Source organism: Poromitra crassiceps, assembly GCF_964638095.1.
Source record: "Poromitra crassiceps genome assembly, chromosome: 3".
NCBI lineage: Eukaryota > Metazoa > Chordata > Actinopteri > Beryciformes > Melamphaidae > Poromitra > Poromitra crassiceps.
This window is the reverse complement of record NC_139625.1, coordinates 70,928,410-70,951,418: the sequence shown is the minus strand read 5'-3', so window position 1 is coordinate 70,951,418 and position 23,009 is coordinate 70,928,410. Positions and strand designations below refer to the sequence as shown.

Here is a 23,009-nt window from a genome sequence, read left to right as displayed (position 1 = left end):
CACACTTCAACCTTCTTCTCAGTCACCATCAGTGTTCGTAACACAACCTAACATGCTGTTTTGGATGCATTTATCATGAGTACTGTACCTTCCAGTGCTGTGAGCATGTACATTTTTAGCATGGACGAACCCAGTGGAAATCAATCGGGTAACCCTGGCAACGTTAATACCGAGCTGTACCGGCAGGCGCCAGGTACGAATGTGTTTTAACTATTATTGAAGAAGGGCATGCATGCATACATTTTTAAAGCTGCATGAATTGAGATTTAAAAAATACAGCTGCCTTGATCACAAAGTGGGGCTGCAACAGAAGAGAAGAGAGCATTTCTGAGATCATGTATTCTCCTTATTTGGCCAAATTTAGTTCTGGTGTGAGGTCTCCTAAACAGCAGCAGAGAAAGCTGAACTCAGCAGTGTTAGATCTTGTCCTCTCCTCTTTGGCAGAAAGCATCACAGACCGGCCGGTTGGTGAACATGTGCGAGCTCTGTCACGTTTACTGACCTCACCGCACAGGGATCCCTGGGTATAGAGAGGCAAAGTGAACGTCACTTCCTGCTTCAGCACTGTACCAGAGATTTTCTTCTGCAATTTATTTTCCAATAGACATTTAGTAAAATGCTTACAAAGAGTTTTACTTCGTCAAACCAAATGGCTCAGCTATATTTATAATCGGGAGAGACCATAGAACATTTCACTCGGACCAAAACATAGAAAAAATATTTTCTTTAAACCCGCATTTTTTAAATGTTTTGGTCCAAATTAAATGTTATGCGATCTCTCCTGTTTCTAAAATATATCTGTACCGTTTGGTTTGAACAAGTAAAAATATTTTTATAAGCATTTTACGAAATGTCTATGGGAAAATAAATGGCGGATGAAAATCTCTGGTACAGTGCTGAAGCAGGAAGTGACGTTCACTTTGGCTCTCTATTAAAGTTCAACATTTTTCAATCACTTGCCTCTCACTGCCTATTGGAGCCACCTTCATAAGTCTAGTAAGCATCTTTCAGTTTGGACAGTTTAATTTGGGCAGTGGCACCTGGTGGTTAGAGAGAGACAACCTGAATAACTGTTACCTGCCAAACAGACTGGTGGGCGAGACAACCTGAATAACTGTTACCTGCCAAAGAGACCAGTGGGCGAGACAACCTGAATAACTATTACCTTCCAAAGCAACCCATTCTCACTCCTAGCGCGTAGCATATTGACGCTTTGTCCCGTCCCTTGTGCGTCGCTTGTTACTAACATGGTACCCTTGAGCGACCCATGAAACGACTTGGGCTTTCCGACTAAACTCAATGTAAACCCATGGAAGTCATCTTTGACGCTTATGGCAACTGCTCCCCCATTAGTCAACTGCTCCCCCATTAGGGTCTGGGGGGAGGAGCTAACCTCTCCCAGACCCTAACCCTAAACCTAACCTCTCCGACCCCCCACGCCTAAACCTAACCTCCCCCCAGACCCTAATGGGGGAGCAGTTGACTAATGGGGGAGCAGTTGCCATAAGCGTCAAAGATGACTTCCATGGGTTTACATTGAGTTTAGTCAGAAAGCCCAAGTCGTTTCATGGGTCGCTCAAGGGTACCATGTTAGTAACAAGCGACGCACAAGGGACGGGACAAAGCGTCAATATGCTACGTGCTCGGAGTGAGAACGTGTTGGCCAAAGAGACCCGTGGGCGAGACAACCTGAATAAATGTTACCTGCCAAAGAGACCGGTGGGAGAGACAATTTGACCAGAATTGGGCTGACTGGTGTTTATTTCCCATCCTGTCATCATTCATATTCATTGATATAGTGTGGAATGTGAAACAACTGATCTTCCAAGCTTTTCTCTCCTATTTGTGCCTCACACGCATTACTGAATCCACTCAGCAGCACCCCCCCATGTGTACGTTTATGCTCATTGTTTAGTTTACCCTTTTTCTCTGTTCTTCTGCTGCACTGCCTGAATTGCTTATTGTAAATCTTTGAAAAGGATACGTCTAGATGGAAGAATGAAAAGTTTGTTCGCCAATTTGATGCAAATATTGCTGTTGACGGAGCAAAAACTGTATTATTTACTAATCTGTAATTATGCATAACCTTTAGCACAGAAGAAATCCTCATGTCCTCAGTGACACCCTTTGTTTTTGAGATTACTTTGGATCTTTTTTAAAGGATTCAAAGCCGCAAAGGTTATGAAACTCTGTCAGCGCACAAATAACCATGTAAACTTTGTCAGCGCACAAATAACCATGTAAACTCTGTCAGCACAAATAACCATGTAAACTCTGTCAGCACAAATAACCATGTAAACTCAGGAAGAAAAAACTTGCTTTGCAATGACGTGGTTTCTGGGCGACGGCAGTGAAATGTCTGAGCTAAAAGCAGCCACTTCAGTGCTGAAGGCTGTTGTAAGTGTGCATATAGAAGTAGTACTGTTAGTATGCATCTATCTTTGAACAGGCTGTAGTGCGAGGCAAGTCTAATGACCGTTATATAACCGTTCCCTTTCAAAGCTCGCAACTAGCTTGCAACTTATTGCATAATATTAGTGTTATTGTTACTCCCTTTTAAAACGTGTCTTTGTGTGTGGGGGCTGAGGTGTCTTTGTGTGTGGGGCGTGGGGGTTGAGGTGTCTGTGTGTGTGGGGGCTGAGGTGTCTTTGTGTGTGGGGGCTGAGGTGTCTTTGTGTGTGGGGGTTGAGGTGTCTGTGTGTGTGGGGGCTGAGGTGTCTTTGTGCGTGGGGGCTGAGGTGTCTTTGTGTGTGGGGGCTGAGGTGTCTTTGTGTGTGGGGCGTGGGGGTTGAGGTGTCTGTGTGTGTGGGGGCTGAGGTGTCTTTGTGTGTGGGGGCTGAGGTGTCTTTGTGCGTGGGGGCTGAGGTGTCTTTGTGTGTGGGGGCTGAGGTGTCTTTGTGTGTGGGGGCTGAGGTGTCTTTGTGCGTGGGGGCTGAGGTGTCTTTGTGCGTGGGGGCTGAGGTGTCTTTGTGCGTGGGGGCTGAGGTGTCTTTGTGTGTGGGGGCTGAGGTGTCTTTGTGTGTGGGGGTTGAGGTGTCTTTGTGTGTGGGGGCTGAGGTGTCTTTGTGTGTGGGGCGTGGGGGTTGAGGTGTATGTGTCTGTGTGGGGGCTCAGGTGTCTTTGTGTGTGGGGCGTGGGGGTTGAGGTGTCTGTGTGTGTGGGGTGTGGGGACTGAAGTATCTTTGTGCGTGGGGGTTGAGGTGTCTTTGTGTGTGGGGCGTGGGGGTTGAGGTGTCTTTGTGTGTGGGGCGTGGGGGTTGAGGTGTCTTTGTGTGTGGGGCATGGGGGCTGAGGTGTCTTTGTGTGTGGGGCGTGGGGGTTGAGGTGTCTTTGTGCGTGGGGGCTGAGGTGTCTTTGTGCGTGGGGGTTGAGGTGTATGTGTGTGGGGGCTGAGGTGTCTTTGTGTGTGGGGCGTGGGGGTTGAGGTGTCTTTGTGTGTGGGGCGTGTTTACTGAAGTATCTTTGTGCGTGGGGGTTGAGGTGTCTTTGTGTGTGGGGCATGGGGGCTGAGGTGTCTTTGTGTGTGGGGCATGGGGGTTGAGGTGTCTTTGTGTCTGGGGCGTGGGGGTTGAGGTGTCTTTGTGCGTGGGGGCTGAGGTGTATGTGTGTGGGGGCTGAGGTGTCTTTGTGTGTGGGGCGTGGGGGTTGAGGTGTCTGTGTGTGGGGCGTGGGGACTGAAGTATCTTTGTGCGTGGGGGTTGAGGTGTCTTTGTGTGTGGGGTGTGGGGGTTGAGGTGTCTTTGTGTGTGGGGCATGGGGGCTGAGGTGTCTTTGTGTGTGGGGCATGGGGGCTGAGGTGTCTTTGTGTGTGGGGCATGGGGACTGAAGTATCTTTGTGCGTGGGGGTTGAGGTGTCTGTGCGTGGGGGCTGAGGTGTCTTTGTGTGTGGGGCATGGGGGTTGAGGTGTCTTTGTGCGTGGGGGCTGAGGTGTCTTTGTGTGTGGGGGCTGAAGTGTCTTTGTGTGTGGGGGCCAGTGTTGGGGGCAACTCATTACAAAAGTAACATATTACATGTAATATATTACTTTTAGCAGTAACTCAGTAATATAACTTATTACTTATAGGATTTCAGTAATATTATACCAGTTACTTTATCAAGTAACTCAAGTTACAAATGTAGTTACATTTTATTAAATCAAAGCACATAAAAAGATACAATCATTTCCTAATCAAACTGTTTGTTTTTATGCAAATAACCACTATAGATGACAGTAACAAAGGAAAAGAATAACATTTAGAATTTTGGATTGTTTACACTGACTTCAAGGCGGTTGAAATAATTTTTCGGGATGGTTCTGACCGGGGCAGCGATGTCATTCTGCTGCTGCTGTTGTTTTGGTAAAAGTAATGCAAAAGTAGTGTAATAAGTAATGAGTTACTCTACACAGAAAGTAATATTGTAAAGTAACTTATTACTTTCAAATGAAAGTAACTAGTAATATGTAGTATATTACATTTTGAAAGTAACTTGCCCAACACTGGTGGGGGCTGAGGTAAGGTATACCTGCAAGTAAAGGAGACATGTTCAAAAGCTCTTATATCTTAAGCAAAGCTTAGAAATATATATAGAATTGTGTGTTTAGTCATATCCTGTTTCTGAATATCATGGTGCAATTGTATGTATGTATTAAAAAAAACTATATATCTATATCTATATATATCTATATATATATATATATATCTATATATATATCTATATATATATGTGCATATAGATATGTGTATCTATCTATATATATATATATATATATATATATGTATCTATCTATCTATATATAGATATAGATATATGATATATGATATATATATAGATATAGATATACAGTATATCAATTTTGGGGGGACATTTATTACTCAATGTTCATTGCAGAGGATTTAAACACCTCAGATAATAACATATTCTAATAGCTTTATTTTTTCTTGTATATAGCTCTATTTATTTGTGTTTGTGTGTGTGTGTTTTGTTTTGTATATATATATTTTTTATTGTGGGGTGGTATCAGATGGGGGGGTAAACAATATTTCAGGAAGCCAGGAGCAGCAGTGTTGTAAATGGCTCCGTTCCCCGTTCCTATCGGAGGATTTGTACTTGTTAGTTATATCTCATCACATGCTTTCTCATCCTACCATGCTTTCTGATGTTTTCAGCTCTGCTGGTGGCCGCTCGTATGCACGACTTTCGCCGCACCATCAAAGAAATCGTCACCGTTGTGAAGGTGTGTGAATCTACGCTTAGAAAAAGGTGGGTGGAAAAAAATCAGACTTTTGACTTGGAAGTTCCTCAGAAAAAATGCTATCTTGTTCTGAATGGTGTCAATTTTTTTTTAGCAGGTAGTATTATAGCGTGCAAAAAGTCAACTGTGCATGACTATGTAGTCTCGCTGGCCAGCCTCCCCTCCCTTCCGTGAGAGGAGTCTGGCGGCGCAGGTCTCCATTGTGGAATTGCGATGGGCGTCGCTTAGCAGCAGTGCCCTTTGAAAATAGTTTTCAACAATCCAACTTGCCATTTTCAGCGTGTAGCAACGAGCTACCGTGTAGGTTTCTGCCCGTTAGCTCGCTAGCTAGTTAGCATTGTGGTTTTCACTGAGGCGGCAGGGCACTTTTTACAGCGACACACAGGGAGGAGGGAGCGGAAGCCACTCTGATTGACATGGTCGGAGCCAATGACAGAGCTTGTAATGAGCGGGGAGCAAATATCTGGCAGCGACTGAAACAGTCACTCCAATGGCTGTAGAGCAGGGGAGGGCTTATCCCAGTAGCCTGTTTCCGATGACAGTAGCCTGAAACAGTAGCCTGTTTCCGATGACTCTCACGGAAGGGAGGGCAGGCTGGCCAGCGCGACTAATGACTGTGTAACACATTTGTTCACAAAGGTACAAAATGCTGATGTCCTAAATCATCAGTTGCAATGACACAGTTTTATCAGTTTTATCTTCATCGAATTATTATTATTATTTATTTATTTTATCTCAATAATGCCCGTTCTTGCCCTGCATTCTTCTGGATCAGATTGGTGGAGTTTGAGGAGACGCCCACCAGTCAGCTGACCATCAAGGAGTTCATGGCGACTGATCTGGACCAGGAGTGTGACCCGCCCTCCTTTAAAGCCGGACTTGTGAAGAAGAAACTCCATCAGGTACAGGTCAGAGGTCCTGTGATCACACCTGACTTTAAGACAGTGATTCTCAACATACATGTGTGAAATCTGAGAAAGAAAAGAAAAAAAAATCAATACACGGTTCCACTATCATGTTTTAAACGTTTGATGATCATGTTTAATGCTTAATTCTGTTTGACTGTCGAATTGCCCAATTTATCCCACAGGTATTATTAAAATGTCATCTGATATAATCTTAAAGCAGCTACGAGCAAGATTTTCGATTGTTATTAAACAGTCTAAATTTAATATCAATGCATCACATCTTACCTCTAATAGTAGACGAGACCAACGCAGAGTAGTCTCGCTTGAACCCCGAGTGAATCGGCCAGTGTTAGTCTGTCTGTGGCCAGGGCAGATCAGGAAGTGAGTTTGCAGCAGCCACTTCGGCCATAACCACAAAATAACTTCCAAAAAACCTGTTAGAATATAACGAGAGATGTTCGCGAGAGTATGCATGGCGTTCTCCTTGTTTATGGTATGTTGCTAGGCAACGCGAACGGGGGAAGGCAGGCAGCTGCGTTTCACTTCCGGGTTTCACTTCCGGGTTTATCCAGTCCGCCGGTAGGCAGAGAGAGAGAGAGAGCCCCCTGGTGACGCGAGTTTAGACAGACACAGACTTAATAATCATCAAGAGAGCAATCTCCGATTCACACAGCTTTGGTCTCAGCTACTATTATAGGTAAGATGTGATGCATCAATATTGTAATTATACTGTTTAATAACAATCGAAAATCTTGCTCGTAGCTGCTTTAATGATTATATGCACCCTCCGGGCTTCTTCCAATAAGTAAACAAGCAGATTATCCTGAAAAGAAGAAAATCAACATTTCAGCAGGTGGGCGCTGCTTTGTGTTTTGTGGCATGCTGAAAAGAGAGACTGTCGCCAACTCTAGCCAGGCAGCTTTAAGCCACATATCATCTTTTTATGCCTCCGCCGGCGATAGCCAGGCCGGAGGCATTATGGATCCGGGTTGTCTGTCTGTCCGTACGTACGTATGTCCGTACGATGTTTGTTAACGCGATATCTGAGGAACGCCTTGACGGAATTTCATCAAGTTTGCCTCAAACATCGACTTAGACTCAAGGATGATCTGATTAGATTTTGGTGGTCACAGGTCAAGGTCACTGTGACCTCTCAAACGCCATTTTCCAGCTTGTTAACGTGATATCTCATGAATGCCTTGACGGAATTTCATCAAATTTGCCTCAAACATCGACTTGGACTCAAGGATGAACTGATTAGATTTTGGTGGTCAAAGGTCAAAGGTCAAGGTCACTGTGACCTCTCAAACGCCATTTTCCAGCTTGTTAACGCGATATCTCACGAATGCCTTGACGGAATTTCATCAAATTTGCCTCAAACATCGACTTAGACTCAAGGATGATCTGATTAGATTTTGGTGGTCAAAGCTCAAAGGTCAAGGTCACTGTGACCTCTCGAACACCATTTTCAAGCTTGTTAACGCGATCTCAGGAATGCCTTGACGGAATTTAATCAAACTTGTCTCAAACATCGACTTGGACTCAAGGATGAACTGATTCGATTTTGGTGGTCAAAGGTCAAAGGTCAAGGTCACTGTGACCTCTCAAACGCCATTTTCCAGCTTGTTAACGCGATATCTCACGAATGCCTTGACGGAACTTCATAAAATTTGCCTCAAACATCGACTTGGACTCAAGGATGAACTGATTAGATTTTGGTGGTCAAAGGTCAAAGGCCAAGGTCACTGTGACCTCTCGAACGCCATTTTCAAGCTTGTTAGCGCAACATCTCTGAAATGCCTTGATGGAGTTTCATCAAATTTGCCTCAAACATCGACTTGGACTCAAGGATGAACTGATTAGATTTTCGTGGTCAAAGGTCAAGGTCACTGTGACCTCACGAATGCCATTCCCAAGTTCGTTAAAGCGATATCTCAAGAACGGCTTGATGGAATTTCTGCCAATTTGGCTCAAACGTCGACTTGGGCGCCACGATGAATGGATTACATTTTGGTGATCAAAGGTCAAGGTCACTGTGACCTCTCCAACGCCATTTTCAAGCTTGTTAACACCATATCTCAGGAATGCCTTGACGGAATTTCATCAAATTTGCCTCAAACATTAACTTGGCTTCAAGGATGAACTGATTACATTTTGGTGGTCAAACTTCAAGGTCACTGTGACCTCACGAACGCCATTCCCAACCCAAGTTGGTTAACGCAATATCTCAAGAACGGCTTGATAGAATTTCTTCTGATTTGGCTCAAACATCGACTTGGACGCAAGGATGAACTGATTCCATTTTGGTTATCAAAGGTCAAGGTCACTGTGACCTCTCGAATGCCATTTTCAAGCTTGTTAACGCGATATCTCAGGAATGTCTTGATGGAATTTCTTCGAATTTGCCTCAAGCGTCCATTTGGACTCAAGGATGAACTGATTACATTTTGGTGGTAAAAGTTCAAGGTCATTGTGACCTCACACACCCAATTTCCAAGCTCTGTAACGCAACATCACAGGAGCGCCTTGACGGAATTTCTTCCAATTTGCCTCAAATGGCGATTTGGACTCAAGAATTTCAATTAAATTCAATTCATTTATTGAAGAAAGAGTTTTGCAGAGACAGGTCTGAAATGCACTCTTCTTAACACGTTCACTGCCGTGGACGAGATATCTCGTCAAGCAGAAACCAACGGTTGACTGCCAATGACGAGATATCTCGTTTTTTTTTTTTTGACGGTGGGACGTCGATCAACCCCTTTTACATCTCCTATTAAAATATGGGAGGTATTGAATGTGTATACCGTAATCTATTTTACCGACCCACTAAGTGGCGACAGTGCTCTCCAGACGAGAGAAAGCCAAGCAAAAACAGCCGCGTGAGGAAGCCATTCTCATGAAAATGGATTGGCGAAAACGCTTTCGCTTTCGCGCAGGGAGCTGGCGGTGGGGGATTGCAAATTTGCATAATAGATTACGGGTGAAACACACTTTGAAACACGCAGCATAAATAAGACCAGAATCGCAAAAGCTTCATCAAAGCTCTCAACCGAAACCCCAAGAAACGAGCGAGCCCATCCAGACTCGCCCAAAGAGCGGCCGCCAGCAGACAGGCAGCAGCAGCAGCAGCAGCAGAAACTCGCTTGTGACACGCCCGCTGCAGAGCCAGGGAGGCAGGAGGAGAACACACACGGAGGGAGGAGTTTGAAGGAGAGGGGGGTTTCCTGCTGTTATGGAGGAAATTACTGTTCAAAACTATTGTTTAGATGTCTGACGTCTTACTGATGCCAAAAATGAATGGTTAAAGTGACTGTTCTATCGAATTTCACAAAAAGCTATTTATCTCAGCTTAAATTTTCAGACGCTGAAACCATGCTGTATTCAAGTGCTAATGCCTACATAACTACTAACTCTACAAACTAACTCTTTTAGACAGAGAAAGCACACATTCTATTAGTTCTTTTGAGATATTTTGTGTTCACAAAATCTTAGCAGAAAATAATCCTCGGCTGTTGAAAGATGAGCCAGAATCCTCAAAAAAAAACCTTGGCAGAAGCTACCTACAGTAAAAAAAAAACGGCTGGCAGTGAATGTGTTAACAAAGATAAAAAATTGACAAAGTGTACATACTGTAGGCTGAAAACTAAACAAGGATAAACAATTTAACTAAGTGATTCACATATCAAGCCTCAACATGGAGATGGTGACGGTCAGACAGTTTTCACTTCTTTATCATTATAGAGTCTGACTGCAGTGTGTAGGAAGGACTGCTGGAGGCGCTTGGTCCTGAAAAATGAACTAAGAATGAACTAATTGCGGAGGCATAAGTCCGCGTTGCGGTCATTCTAGTTTATCTTCATAAAAAAGTAAACCTTTTGGGGTAATATATGAAAAACAGATTTTTCTGTGTCGGGCCATTTTAATTTTCATGTTCAGTGGTTTGTCTTTGGCCACAGGTTCATGAAACATTATCAACAAATGGGAGACAGTTTACAGTCAACTGCTATAGCAAAACAAATACAGATACTTTAGAGTCCCATGGCATATTTTCGGTTTGGCTAAAACCGAAAAAAACTGGCTAAAAAGTTTTCAAAACGCATTGTAAATTATGCAAAAAATTAGAATAATAATCCATGTTAGACAGAATTGTGACCAAAATGTCTTAGCTTTTGGTAGATAAATATGCATTCACGGGGGCATGGTTGTGCAGTGGTAAGCGCTGTCGCCTCACAGCTAGAAGGTCCTGGGTTAGATTCCCACCTGGGACGCTGTGAGCGCTGAAGGAGTGCGTGCCCGTCCGCATGTCCTCGAGTGCCCGCCGCCCGGGTGGGGTCGTCAAAAAGGGCCTTTCTGTGTGGAGTTTGCATGTTCTCCCCATGCCCCCTGGGGGTTTCCTTCATATAGGAACCCCACACCAAAACATGCAATATCCTGGTCGCTGATGTGGTGCCTCCTCTGGTCATTAGGGGCATCTGTTTGGAGGGAGGGGGACTCATTGGAATAGCGTGATCCTCCCACGTGCTATGTCCTGCCGGTGAAGCTTCCCCTGTCAGGTGAAAAGAAGCGGCTGGCTACTGCCCATGTCTCGGAGGAAGCATGGAGCCAGTTTCGGCTCTCCCCAGATCGGCAGAGCGCGGAGCAGCAACCAGGATAAATAAATTAAAATTAGCACTAACGGGGGATAAAAAATGGGATAAAAAAAAATCGGGGGTGCATTCACAATTAGTGTACATAAAAAAGGAGGCATTTTTCCTGTGATGCGAAATGAAAAAAGGTGGAGCTACTTGGAGTTTTTAAGGCAATATTTAATACGAAGTAATATATCTGTGTACAATAGGGCTGTCACTTTTCATTCGAAATTCGAATGCAACTTCGAATGTGGGGGAGGTGTTCGTGTTCGATATGTAAATTGACTGTTCGATTATTATTATTATTTTTTTTTATTTTTTTTTATGAACCAAAATTAACCAACTGCTGCTTGCTGGTAATGTTAATCCCATGTCAGAAAAAGTCTCCAGATTTGTCGCGTTAGTCTCTTCTGAGAAAGATTGTCTCCAGGGTCTGAAAAGTTGTCTCGAGTTGGATGCAGCCAAGTTTGTGAGGCAGTGTTGTGACTGTGAGCGTCCAAGCTAACACGTCGGGCTGATGCCCGGTGGCCTGGACTGATTTTTTTTTTTTTTTTTTTTTTTTTTTTTTAAATTAACCAAAAAACTTCAAATATATTAGAACGAATTTCGGGCAATTAAAGTTTGTTCGAACTTTATTTTGGGAAAAAGTGACAGCCCTAGTGTACAAGCAGTTACAAAACAGAATATATCTTCAATGTTACTACGGGCAAACAAAACGCAACGCGTTTCAACCACGCAGGTCTTCCTCAGGCAGTGTTAGTCGTAGTGTTAGATACGACGACATACGACACTCATTGTGTGAGAATTTACAGCTAAGTTGTGAAGAGTCGTTGTCACGCCCCCGCCACACATCTTGCGTGAGGGCTACCTCGCTGAACTGCTGCGGCTCGCTTGCCTGTTGTATGCCTCACATACAGCTGTGGAGCTGCCTTCCAGTAAACCGGGCAGGAGCCGAGACGCAGTCGAGTCGCTGCTGTCTATTTTTGCTGGGGAACGCGTGCGCATCTTGCGGTGAAAATAGACGAGATGTCAGATCTCTAGATGAGACGCAGCTGAGCTGTACTGCTCTCACCTGCTAAGATGCCAAAATTAAACCCAACAGGTTCCGCCCAGCACACTGCTCACGCAGGATGTGTGGCACGGGCGTCATAGTTGAATTCTCACATTAACAACTTTTCCTTCCTTTTACTGACTAATGTAACTTCTGCTCACTCTGACACAGACTGATTTCTCTCCATGGCTTAAGGGGAAAACAAAAATTTGGGGGTCGAAATCTGGGATACAAGGTTCCCACTTCCCACACAGCGGAAAATGATTAAAATCATATTTATCCATTGGCTTACTGTATAGTAGAAAGAAAATGATCTGACACTCACACAGCTTTAACTTGGTCAAATGTTCTCCTCATTGTCACTGTTGGAGTAGGAATAGATTTCTATACTTTCATTCAATTTCTGTCCTTTGTCTTCCTCCTCTAGCTGAAGATTGAGTTGGTGAAAAAGATGGATGATGACGTTCAAGGTATGAATGTGATATCCTTGTTTGGTTTGTTTGTCATCACATCAAAGGTGCCTCCATTTTCAGGCTGCTTTCATTAGTTTAGTTTTTTATTGACATAATGAAATTCCATCAGCCTTTTTAGAGTAGTTGGGCTCACACATTGACGATGCAGACAAAGACTTTTTCTTAGGCTACGTTCACACAGCAAACCTTACTGCTCGAATCTGATGTTTTGATCAGATCAGATTTTTTCTGTGGCTGTTCACACAGACTTTTTAAAAGTGGCCCATATCAGACTCCAGTGTGAACAGATCGCAGACCTGAAGTGACCCGCATGCGCAGAAGAACAACTATAACGTCACACACAGCACACTGACTGCTGTTCTACGTAAAAACCCGGAAGTAGACAGCAGTAAACATGGCAGTGACGATGTTGTTTATGGTTTAATTTACAAGTTATTGTGCAGTGGAAGCCAGCGAATACGGGAGCAGATGATAGCGAGGAGGAGGAGGAGAAAGAGAGCCAACCTTTTAATGATGGCTTTCTCTGGAGCAATAGCTGCTACTTCTGTACAGAGGAGTTTGTGGATCCTCAAGTTTTGCTTGCACAGAAGTGTCACCCCAAATACGTATAGGTATCATATATAAGGTCTAAAACCTCACTGTCCCTCCACTGAGCTCCCTCGCAGCTGTCCTCCATGTTTGTAATCACAATCTGCCTGCTTGTTGGTCCTCCCTGATATGGGCCAGATGTCTGTTCACACCGAAGTCACATTCCAAAACATCAGATTCAAATGTTTTTCCACAAGTAGCCCAGGTCGTCTTTAAAAAAAGTCACTTTCAATGTGACTTGTACTGTTCACACACTCATGAAAAAGACTGACCTGAGTCACTTAGGGGGGAAAAGACCAGATTTGAGCACTAAGGTTTGCTGTGTGAACGTAGCCTTACACTTGTTTTCAACAGCAGGCCTTGACCCAAAGCTAAGCAGACAGATTGTTGGATCTGGTTAAGCCTCAAAGAAAAAATAACACTGTAGCTCCTTCTCACATAAGAGTTTCTGCACAACAACATGTCATTAAGAATATATTATGTTTTGTTACTATAATTATGGAAATGAGTGAACTGTAATTTTCAAGAGTTACGAAAAGTTCAGAGAAATCTTCAGCAATGTTGCCAGGAACACAAAAAGCAGTAAAATTGCAATCTCATCTGGTGCTACTCTGTCATGCATGATCATTTTAGGGACATGGGGATATTTGTCACATCCAACTGTTTGCTTTGTAGTGGCTCTAACTGTTGCATTGCTTACATTCCGTTGCATATGTAATGTTGTTGATCCAGGAATCAGTCTGGATAAGAGAACCAGCTAAATTGCTTATGTGTAAAATGTCAATCTAAACCGTGGATGGCGAGTCATAGCAATAACCCTTCTTTATCTTCAACAGATGAAATTCAAAGCTACCAGGATGAAATCGACACAGAGCTGGAGTCCTGCCGACCCGCGCTGAGAGGAATATACGCCGCCTACACCAAGCAAGGTACCACACAGAGCAGCGTGGACAGACACAGGGCTAAAGACAGACAGTCGACACTGAGTGCGTTTACATGCACACAATAAACTGTTTATTAGCGGATTTCTGGAGTTACCTGATTATTCAAGTGGTCATGTAAACAGCATACACCGATAAGCTTTATCCGTTTATAGTCATAAACGGGTTAAGAGAAAACCTTCTATTACTGTCAACACCAGTATTGTTATATTGTAATAATATGCCATAAAGGTTTATTGAAATTTTTTGGGGAGGGGGGGGAGGGATCTAATTATTAATATTATTATTTTTTTTGCAATTTGTTAGAGCCGCCAACTAAAGCTTAGAGAGCCACCAGCGTCTCGCGAGCCGCGCAATGAGGAACTAGGCCCTAGGGGTGCACGTACCCCTGATTGGGAATCACTGCCCTAAGGGATAAGTTTGTCCGAGGCCTGGGCAAGAGACACGGTGGCCCTGTGAAGAGTCTCTGGGTTATAGGTCCCCTGGGCCTGGGCACGGTAGGCCCGTTCGGTAATACATCCCTGGTAGTTGTGTTGGCCAGCACCTCCTGGAATTATGAATCCCACCTTCTAAGCCTGTTCCATTCTTCCTGTTCCTGTTCCTGAATCCTGTTCCATTTATCCTCATCGTCTCTGGCATGGAACTGACGCTTGCTTCTGTAGCTGCTTGCTCTCCTGGGCATTGAAGCTATGTGAACCTTGAACCTGGAGCGTGCGCTGCTTATATAATCCTTGCTCGCCCTTGCGTATGACATCACTGCTGATGTCATAACGTAGCAGCTTTGATGAGGTCACACTGCCGACGATGTCATAGGTCCAATTGTGATGTCGTTGGTGATGGCGTGGTTTCCATTGTGATGGTACCGGTGATGATGTCATGACATGTCTCTGTTGGTGTTTGGTGTGGCATACATGGTAGCTCACTTGAGCTCGGCTGTCCCTGCAGCCTGTCTGGTCATGTGATATTTATCTTGCCTTAGTTAGTTTTATATTCATTTTATTTCATTTTATCATTTTATCTTTTTACTTTTTACCCTTAACAGTCAGTGGTTTTAATGTTTTTTGTTTAAGGAACCATGGTTTTATGATGGTATTGGTTTGAAATGCGGTTTTGGGATTGTGTAATACTTGAAGTGCAATATTGAAGTGCAATACGTGGTTAGGTAGAGTTGTTAACTCGTAGCCCAGGCTGCATCATGTCTGACTATGTTGTCCTCTTGTCTACGCGCTGATTGTCTTCAGCTGTACTGTACTGTCTGTTACGTTTGTCACGCTCTATTGCTGCTGTACAAATTGCCTAAGACAAATTTCCCTATGGGACAATAAAGTTAAGCTCAACTCAACTCAACATCGGACGAGAACGTCACATGTCACATGATGTCATAGATCCCATTGTGATGTCATCGGCGAGGTGATGATGTCATCACTCTCGATAGATCCAGAAACAGCTTCCAGGGATCCAGCTGGGCCCGGAGGCCCAGAATATGCCCTGGGTGGCGGCCAGCGAATCAGCGTTGACACGAAGCCTTTGTAACAGAATGTTTTGGAGTAGAGTCTAGGGCTAAAGACAGACAGTTGACTGTGTCACAGTAACAAGTGTTTTGGAGTAGAGACTAGGGCTAAAGACAGACAGTTGACTGTGTCACAGTAACAAGTGTTTTAGAGTAGAGACTAGGACTAAAGACAGACAGTTGACTGTGTGACAGTAACAAGTGTTTTGGAGTAGAGACTAGGGCTAAAGACAGACAGTTGACTGTGTCACAGTAACATGTGTTTTGGAGTAGAGACTAGGGCTAAAGACATACAGTTAACTGTGTCACAGTAACAAGTGTTTTGGAGTAGAGACTAGGGCTAAAGACAGACAGTTGACTGTGTGACAGTAACAAGTGTTTTGGAGTAGAGACTAGGACTAAAGACAGACAGTTGACTGTGTGACAGTAACAAGTGTTTTGGAGTAAAGACTAGGACTAAAGACAGACAGTTGACTGTGTGACAGTAACAAGTGTTTTGGAGTAAAGACTAGGACTAAAGACAGACAGTTGACTGTGTGACAGTAACAAGTGTTTTGGAGTAAAGACTAGGACTAAAGACAGACAGTTGACTGTGTGACAGTAACAAGTGTTTTGGAGTAGAGACTAGGACTAAAGACAGACAGTTGACTGTGTGACAGTAACAAATGTTTTGGAGTAGAGACTAGGGCTAAAGACAGACAGTTGACTGTGTGACAGTAACAAGTGTTTTGGAGTAGAGACTAGGACTAAAGACAGACAGTTGACTGTGTCACAGTAACAAGTGTTTTGGAGTAGAGACTAGGACTAAAGACAGACAGTTGACTGTGTGACAGTAACAAATGTTTTGGAGTAGAGACTAGGGCTAAAGACAGACAGTTGACTGTGTGACAGTAACAAGTGTTTTGGAGTAGAGACTAGGACTAAAGACAGACAGTTGACTGTGTCACAGTAACCTACATTTGGAAACAAATCCACCTTATCACACTATTCACTTTGACTGAGAACGTTACTGAATGGATCCACAGCCACACCACAACAAGCTGCACCAGCTGCTCTCGGTTTCCAGCCTGGCTGTGATATACTTATATTATTTTCATACAGACAATGAAGTCGTCTTGTAAAACTATATCATCGAGGAACACCAGAACAGCAGGTTTAAACACAGGCTTGCTGCATCACAGCACCTGAAATGAGTGTAGAGCGTTTACGTAGGTCGGCCCACTACTAAGAATATAGCAGCAGCAACATTGGCTTGTTAATGTTATGATGAAGTTCACTGAAGTAGATCAGACATGGTGAAAACTCTGAGACCGTGTGGTGTTCCCTCTCTCCCTTCATCTCCACAGAGCCCTCCAACCGCACACGCACGCGCGCGCGCGTGCGTACACACACTCACACACACTGGCGCATGCGCACACACACGCATGCACACACAAACACGTGCGCACGCACACACACACTCGCACACATGCACACACACACACACACACACCACATGCCCACTCTGTGTCTTTGTCTCTCACTCTTTTATCTCACTCACATACATGAGAACACACTCTGTCACTTTTTCTTTTGATCTCTTTCTACTTTTGTCTCGCACACACACACACACACACACACACCGGACCCCCTGCGTGCACACACACACACACACACAAACACACACACCGGACCCCCTGCGTGCACACACACACAGACACACGTACACACACAGCGTACCCCCTGCGTGCACACCGCGGGGTGGGAGTGCAGGCTTGTTGCTCTGCCAGCTGCCTCTCTCTCAGCTCCAGAGGCTTCAGCTTCTCCTGAAAGTCATACTTGTCAGTTGCTTCTCTGACTTGTGGGCTAAACTCTGCGTGATAACGTTTAATCATGACTGATGAAAGGATGTATCTTACCTGGAAACCAGGACTGCGCAATTATAGCTACATTGTTATCCTGATTATTGTGCTTGATTATATGATTGATACTAGTCATGATTATCAGTGTCAAATATTCGGTAACGAAATAATTTTACTGCATTTGTGGCAAATTTTGACTGTTTTCAGCTACATGTATAGTGCTTGTTGTAAAATGTAATGAAATACACTAGCAGTGAAGACTTTGGACCACCTGATTGAACGTGCTGTTTTTCATTCTCTTAAAGTCATTTTGATCTAAAGGCCTTTGCTCAAATGCTTGAAATGTGTTTCTTAGACAAATGTCAATAGTTGATCCTGTTATGTATGAATTTCTTTCCAAAGCCTTTCCTTTCCATCAAGGCAAAGGGCGGCTAATTTAAATAACCTAAAATATAAGTATATATTGTTTTAATTTAACACTTTTTTTGGTCGCTGCATAATTCCATTTGTGTTATTTCAACGTTTTGATCTCTTTACTGTTACTCTAAAATATAGAAAATGGAAACAATAAAGGAAAATGTGCCATGTCAAACTTTTGGCTATGTCAATATTTCCAGTATACCAATGTCAGAGTCGCCCTGTCCCTCTCTCCCAGAGCCGCAGCATAAAGACGATGACGGCACCTCCTCCATTTTTTCCGACACGGCCGATGGTGATGACGAAGACGAGGAGCTGAGAGCCATCGCCAAGCACTTTGGCAAAGACCTCCAGGAGCTGACTGTGGAGGCGCTGAGGAAACTAGAGCAGAAGAGACCAGAGGAGGAGGAGGAGGAGGAGGAGGGGGGCGTCCCGCAGCGTAAAGGCCCGTCGCTCGAGTCCATCCTGGGACCCATGCCCACGGCAGCCAGCCTCGGCCTGTCCCAGTCCCTCAGCGACTGCATGGGAGAGGGGAAGGAGAACGGTGAGCGCGGCCTGATTCCTCACTCTTGATTCATTTGATTGATTTTTAGCCATAACAATCCCATTTTGTTCTGTATCACCAGAAATGACATTACCTACCTTTACATTACCTACCTTTACATTACCTACCTTTACATTACCTACCTTTACATTACCTACACAGGTTTGTCTTGGTTTTTATCACAAAGGGGCTGATTTTCGAGGCATCATAATCTCATTTGTTAGCAGAAAATGGGTTTGCCTGGATCGCCCTTCTACCCGTCTCCACACATTGTCTTCAGATTTTTCTTGTTTTCTTATGGTTTGTTCTATAATGGTCCATATAACTTTCATTTATACTGCAGCCAAATGAGAGTTAAAAGCAAAGTATTTAAATGTTCATTATACAAAAGGTCACCCCAGCCAAGCAATCTGAAAAGAAAATTGTTTGAAGAGAATTTCTCAGGCAGTAGATGAGTTGGTACCGTTTTATAGAAGCCATAAAACCATTGAGGACGATGTTTAGTGTGATCAGTTGCTGGATACTGCGGTGATGCCGATTGTCCTTGACTGTGTCTGGTATCTGTTACGTCACCGCCATGCCCATAATCAGGTTAAAGAATGCTCTCTTGGTTTTTATTTTTATAATTACCCCAAAAACATTGTCTACCCCTTTTTCTCCCAATCCTAACATACATTGCCAATTCCCCCTGTCTAAGGGCTCCCCCTCTGCTGATCTGGGGAGGGTGTAGACTCTCACATGCCTCCTCCGATACATGTGGAGTCGCCAGCCGCTTCTTTTCACCTGACAGCGAGGCGTTTCACCTGGCAGGACATAACGCGTGCGGGGAACACGTTACCCCCTTCCCCACCCAGTTCCCCTCTCCCCCGAACAGGTGCCCCGACCGACAAGAGGAGACGCTAGTGCAGCGACCTGGACACATACCCTTGTCCGGCTTCCCACCCACAGACACTGTTAATGTGTCTGTAGAGATGCCTGACAAAGCTGGTGGTAACAACGGGGGCGCGAACCTGCGACCCGCGTGAACTACAGTAATAATCAATGGGGAAAAAAACGATTTTTCACATGAGTGGGGCGCCTGCTAAACCCACCGTGACATCAGGATGTACCAAATATCCCATTCATTTGAGGGCACAAAAAAAAGCAGTGTTCCACCCATAGAGGGCACTTATGCCAGTTATGCTGCTGAAAAATGATAAAATGGGTGAATTGGGTGGGAAGTGAAATAGGCGAATAGACTGCTACACCACCCGGGTACTAGCCCTACCCCGAAACATCCCAAGTGGCTTCATTTCACATTAACACATTGAATGCCAGCCATGTTTTCATTCCTGTAGGTAAGTTGTGCCAGGGGTGTTTTTGACGATTCTGGCTCATTTTAGAACAGCCGAGGATTCTTTTCTGTTACGAATTCATGAACACCAATCATCTAAAAATAACTAATAGAATGTGTGCTTTCTCTGTCTAAAAGAGTTAGTTTGCAGAGTTAGTAGTTATGTAGATATTAGCCGTTGAGTACAGCATGGTTTCAGCGTCTGGAAATTTATTCAGAGATAAATGGCTTTTTGTGAAACAGTCACTTTAACCATTCATTTTTGGCATCAGTAAGACCGTCAGACATTCTAAACAATAGTTTTGAACAGTAATTTCCTCCATAACAACAGGAAACACCCCTCTCATTCAAACTCCTCCCTCCGTGTGTCTTCTCCTCCTTCCTCCTGGCTGTACAGCGGGCGTGTCAGAAGCGCTTTTGCTGCTGCCTGCCTGTGTGCCTGCCTGCCTGCTTGCCTGCGTGCGGACGCTCCTTGTGCGAGTCAAGATGGGCCGGGGAATGCGTGGGCGATGGGCAGATGTTGATTCTGGCCTTTCTGAGGTGTTTCAAAGTGTGTTTCACCTATGATCTATTTTGCAAATCGCTCTCCGCTCTCTGTGTGCTGCTGCCGGTGCGCGGCCGCTCTCAGGCAAGACAAGTCTTGAATGGATTACTGTAAAATCGCCACGGCATTTCCTTGAACGGCTTGGTCCCGCGGCAGTTTTTTCTTTGATTTCGGTCGTCTGGGGGAGCACTGTCAACACTTAGTGGGTCGGTAAAATAGATTATACACATTATCTTGCTCCAATAGTGATCTCGAAGATGTAAAAGTTGTTGATTGATGTCCCACCGTCAAAAAAAAAAAATGTTTATGTAAGACGAGTAAACTCGGCTCTGGCACTTAAGCGTTGGATTATGTAAGACGAATTATTTCGGCTATGGCACTTAAGGTGTTAAATGCTACAATAATAAAACATACGTCGGCTAGACACTTGACACATGGATTATGCCAGAAGAGAAGACTGCAACTTGTTCCAGGGAAGAACTCTGGTGGCACCAAATAACAGCAGCTGAGCCCATGTGACTTTGTTTCCAGGTCCTGCTTCTCTTGTCTGGTCAGTGTGAGGCTAAAGCGCAAATTATGCTCGAGCGCTGACTGCGCCGAGGGGGTCGCCGCAACTGGGCGTCCTATCGGCGCAGCTCGGCGGAGGGGGCGTGCAGCTCCTCGAAAATGTGACTCCGCGCCGTCAACTCCTTGTTGTGAGGAATGAGGAAATGCCATTTCCTCATTTAACAGTGCTTGTCCCTCATCTAGCAAAGCGTTCTGCAGGCTCACCGGAATGAGTTTTGAAATGGAGGGACAATAAAATGTCCCCCACCGACATGATTGCAAGTTCTTGGTAAACGACACGATAACGTTTTGGATGTGTACCGCAGCCAACGCGCCGAGTTACGTTCGAGTATGCACAGTCTCGCTGTCACCGCTCGGCGGCGACAAGGCTCCAAGTCGAGGCTGCGCAGAACCTTGTCAGTGCCTTTTATGAGCCAAATACAAAAAATGGTTTTCTTCAGACTGAAGAAAACCAACCACAGGTGCGATCGCACCATCAGCCAGTGTGACAACAGAACAGTAACGGTTGCAAAAATAAAATTTGACCGAGCTCCATCATCCGTTCCCCATAATTACCTAATTACACGAGTGGGACGCTCTCCTCACCCCCCCCCCTCACCCCCCCCCACCCTGCTGCAGCGTGTGCAGAGGTGTTGATGGATGCGAGGTAACGGTACTGCACAGATGCATCTGTCCTGATGAAGAAAGCTGCCTTTTTATGGCTCAGAGTGGGAGGATGGGGAGTGATGAGAGGATGGGCTTCGGAGGTGAAGTGTGCTTTGATGGATGGATGGGAGGGGGAAGGGCTCTAATGGCTAGAGAACATCCCCTAACTGAAAGGTCACAGGTGTGAATCCTGCAATAGCCTGTGTGTATGGCCCCATCAATATTCACTCCCTGTCCCAGGGTCCTTAAGCAAGACATTCACCCATGTATACACTCTCTGGATTTGAACTAAACGTCGAAAATAGAAATTCAGATTTATTATCACCAGGTACACACACATGCACATACAAGGAATTGAGCTTGGTACGTTGGTGCTGTGCGACTGGCAGACAGACCAAAACAAAACTATAACAGTAAAGTGGCATCCAGTGCAATATTCAGACGCATGCAGCAGACAATAGGCAATAAGCATAATGACCAAGCAGTAGTCAAAAACAAGAATTGCACTAGAATATATTTATATATATATATATATATATATATACAGTGTTGGGCAAGTTACTTTCGAAATGTAATATACTACATATTACTAGTTACTTTCATTTGAAAGTAATAAGTTACTTTACAATATTACTTTATGTGTAGAGTAACTCATTACTTATTACACTACTTTTGCATTACTTTTACCAAAACAACTGCAGCAGCAGAATTACATGGCCGCCCCGGAACATCCCGAAAAATTATTTCAACCGCATTGAAGTCAGTGTAAACCATCCAAAATTCTAAATGTTATTATTTTCCTTTGTTATTGTCATCTATAGTGGTTATTTGCATAAAAACACACACAGTTTGATTAGGAAATAAAATGTAACTCAATTTGTAACTTGAGTTACTTGACAAAGTAACTGGTATAATATTACTGAAATCCTATAAGTAATAAGTTATATTACTGAGTTACTGCTAAAAGTAATATATTACATGTAATATGTTACTCTTGTAATGAGTTACCCCCAACACTGTGTGTGTATATATATTGTAGATAAATGAAACCGATTTAATTGTGTGTTTGTGTCATTTAGAGCAGTGTTTCTCAACCATTTTCATATCAGGACTGCTAATGTAGTCCACATTTGGACCACGGACCCTCATTTGATGAGATTCTGTCTGTCGAACCCAAATCTGAGAATATTGTTTATTGTTAAGATTAGGGATGTTCATCAATTATCGAAAATCGATAATTGATCGTTAAGGAATTGAATCGATCATGTGGAATTTGGATCGATTTTATTATTATTATTATTTATTTATTTACCGGTATTTATTTTTGCGGACTAGGTTTGGGTGGAATTCGTTCCTCCTCGCCCCACTCCATTGCACAGCCGACTAACGTCAGGTGGAGCTTCATATAGTCTCTAGTTTTCTGGCTGGGCACGGGCCTTTGTGCCAGCAAAACTGTTTTAAACATGGGGAATTCACACCGGCATGCGCCGGGGACACAAACAAACGCACCCAGCGGTCTGCGGACCTCAGTGAGGCTCAGGCCTGTTGATTTGACTCTTGTGCTGTCAGCTAAGCTGGAAGACGCCGATTGCCTTACATCATGTAACCTGACATGTAACATGTTTGTTTACCTGGCCACAGCGCTAGTGTCTGATATTCTTACTACACAGCGGCATCGCCATTATAGCTGGCAGAGAACGCGCAACGTTATTACCAGACCAGAGTAAAAAAAAAAATATATATATATATTATTATTATTATTATTATTACGCAATCGATAATTGA

At 44.0% G+C, this 23,009-nt stretch overlaps 1 protein-coding gene across 1 annotated transcript in view; it reads left to right on the top strand.

Moving 5' to 3' along the window:
• brf1a (BRF1 general transcription factor IIIB subunit a) overlaps positions 1–23,009 on the top strand; it is a gene marked incomplete at its 5' end in the record, with an annotated part of 159,462 nt that overhangs the window by 49,444 nt on the left and 87,009 nt on the right. Inside the window, 5 exons of the mRNA XM_083633132.1 lie at positions 5,149–5,242; positions 6,010–6,136; positions 12,249–12,291; positions 13,719–13,811; positions 17,830–18,135. Coding sequence (XP_083489258.1) covers positions 5,149–5,242; positions 6,010–6,136; positions 12,249–12,291; positions 13,719–13,811; positions 17,830–18,135 — 663 coding nt within the window. The remainder of the gene's footprint in view (positions 1–5,148; positions 5,243–6,009; positions 6,137–12,248; positions 12,292–13,718; positions 13,812–17,829; positions 18,136–23,009) is intronic.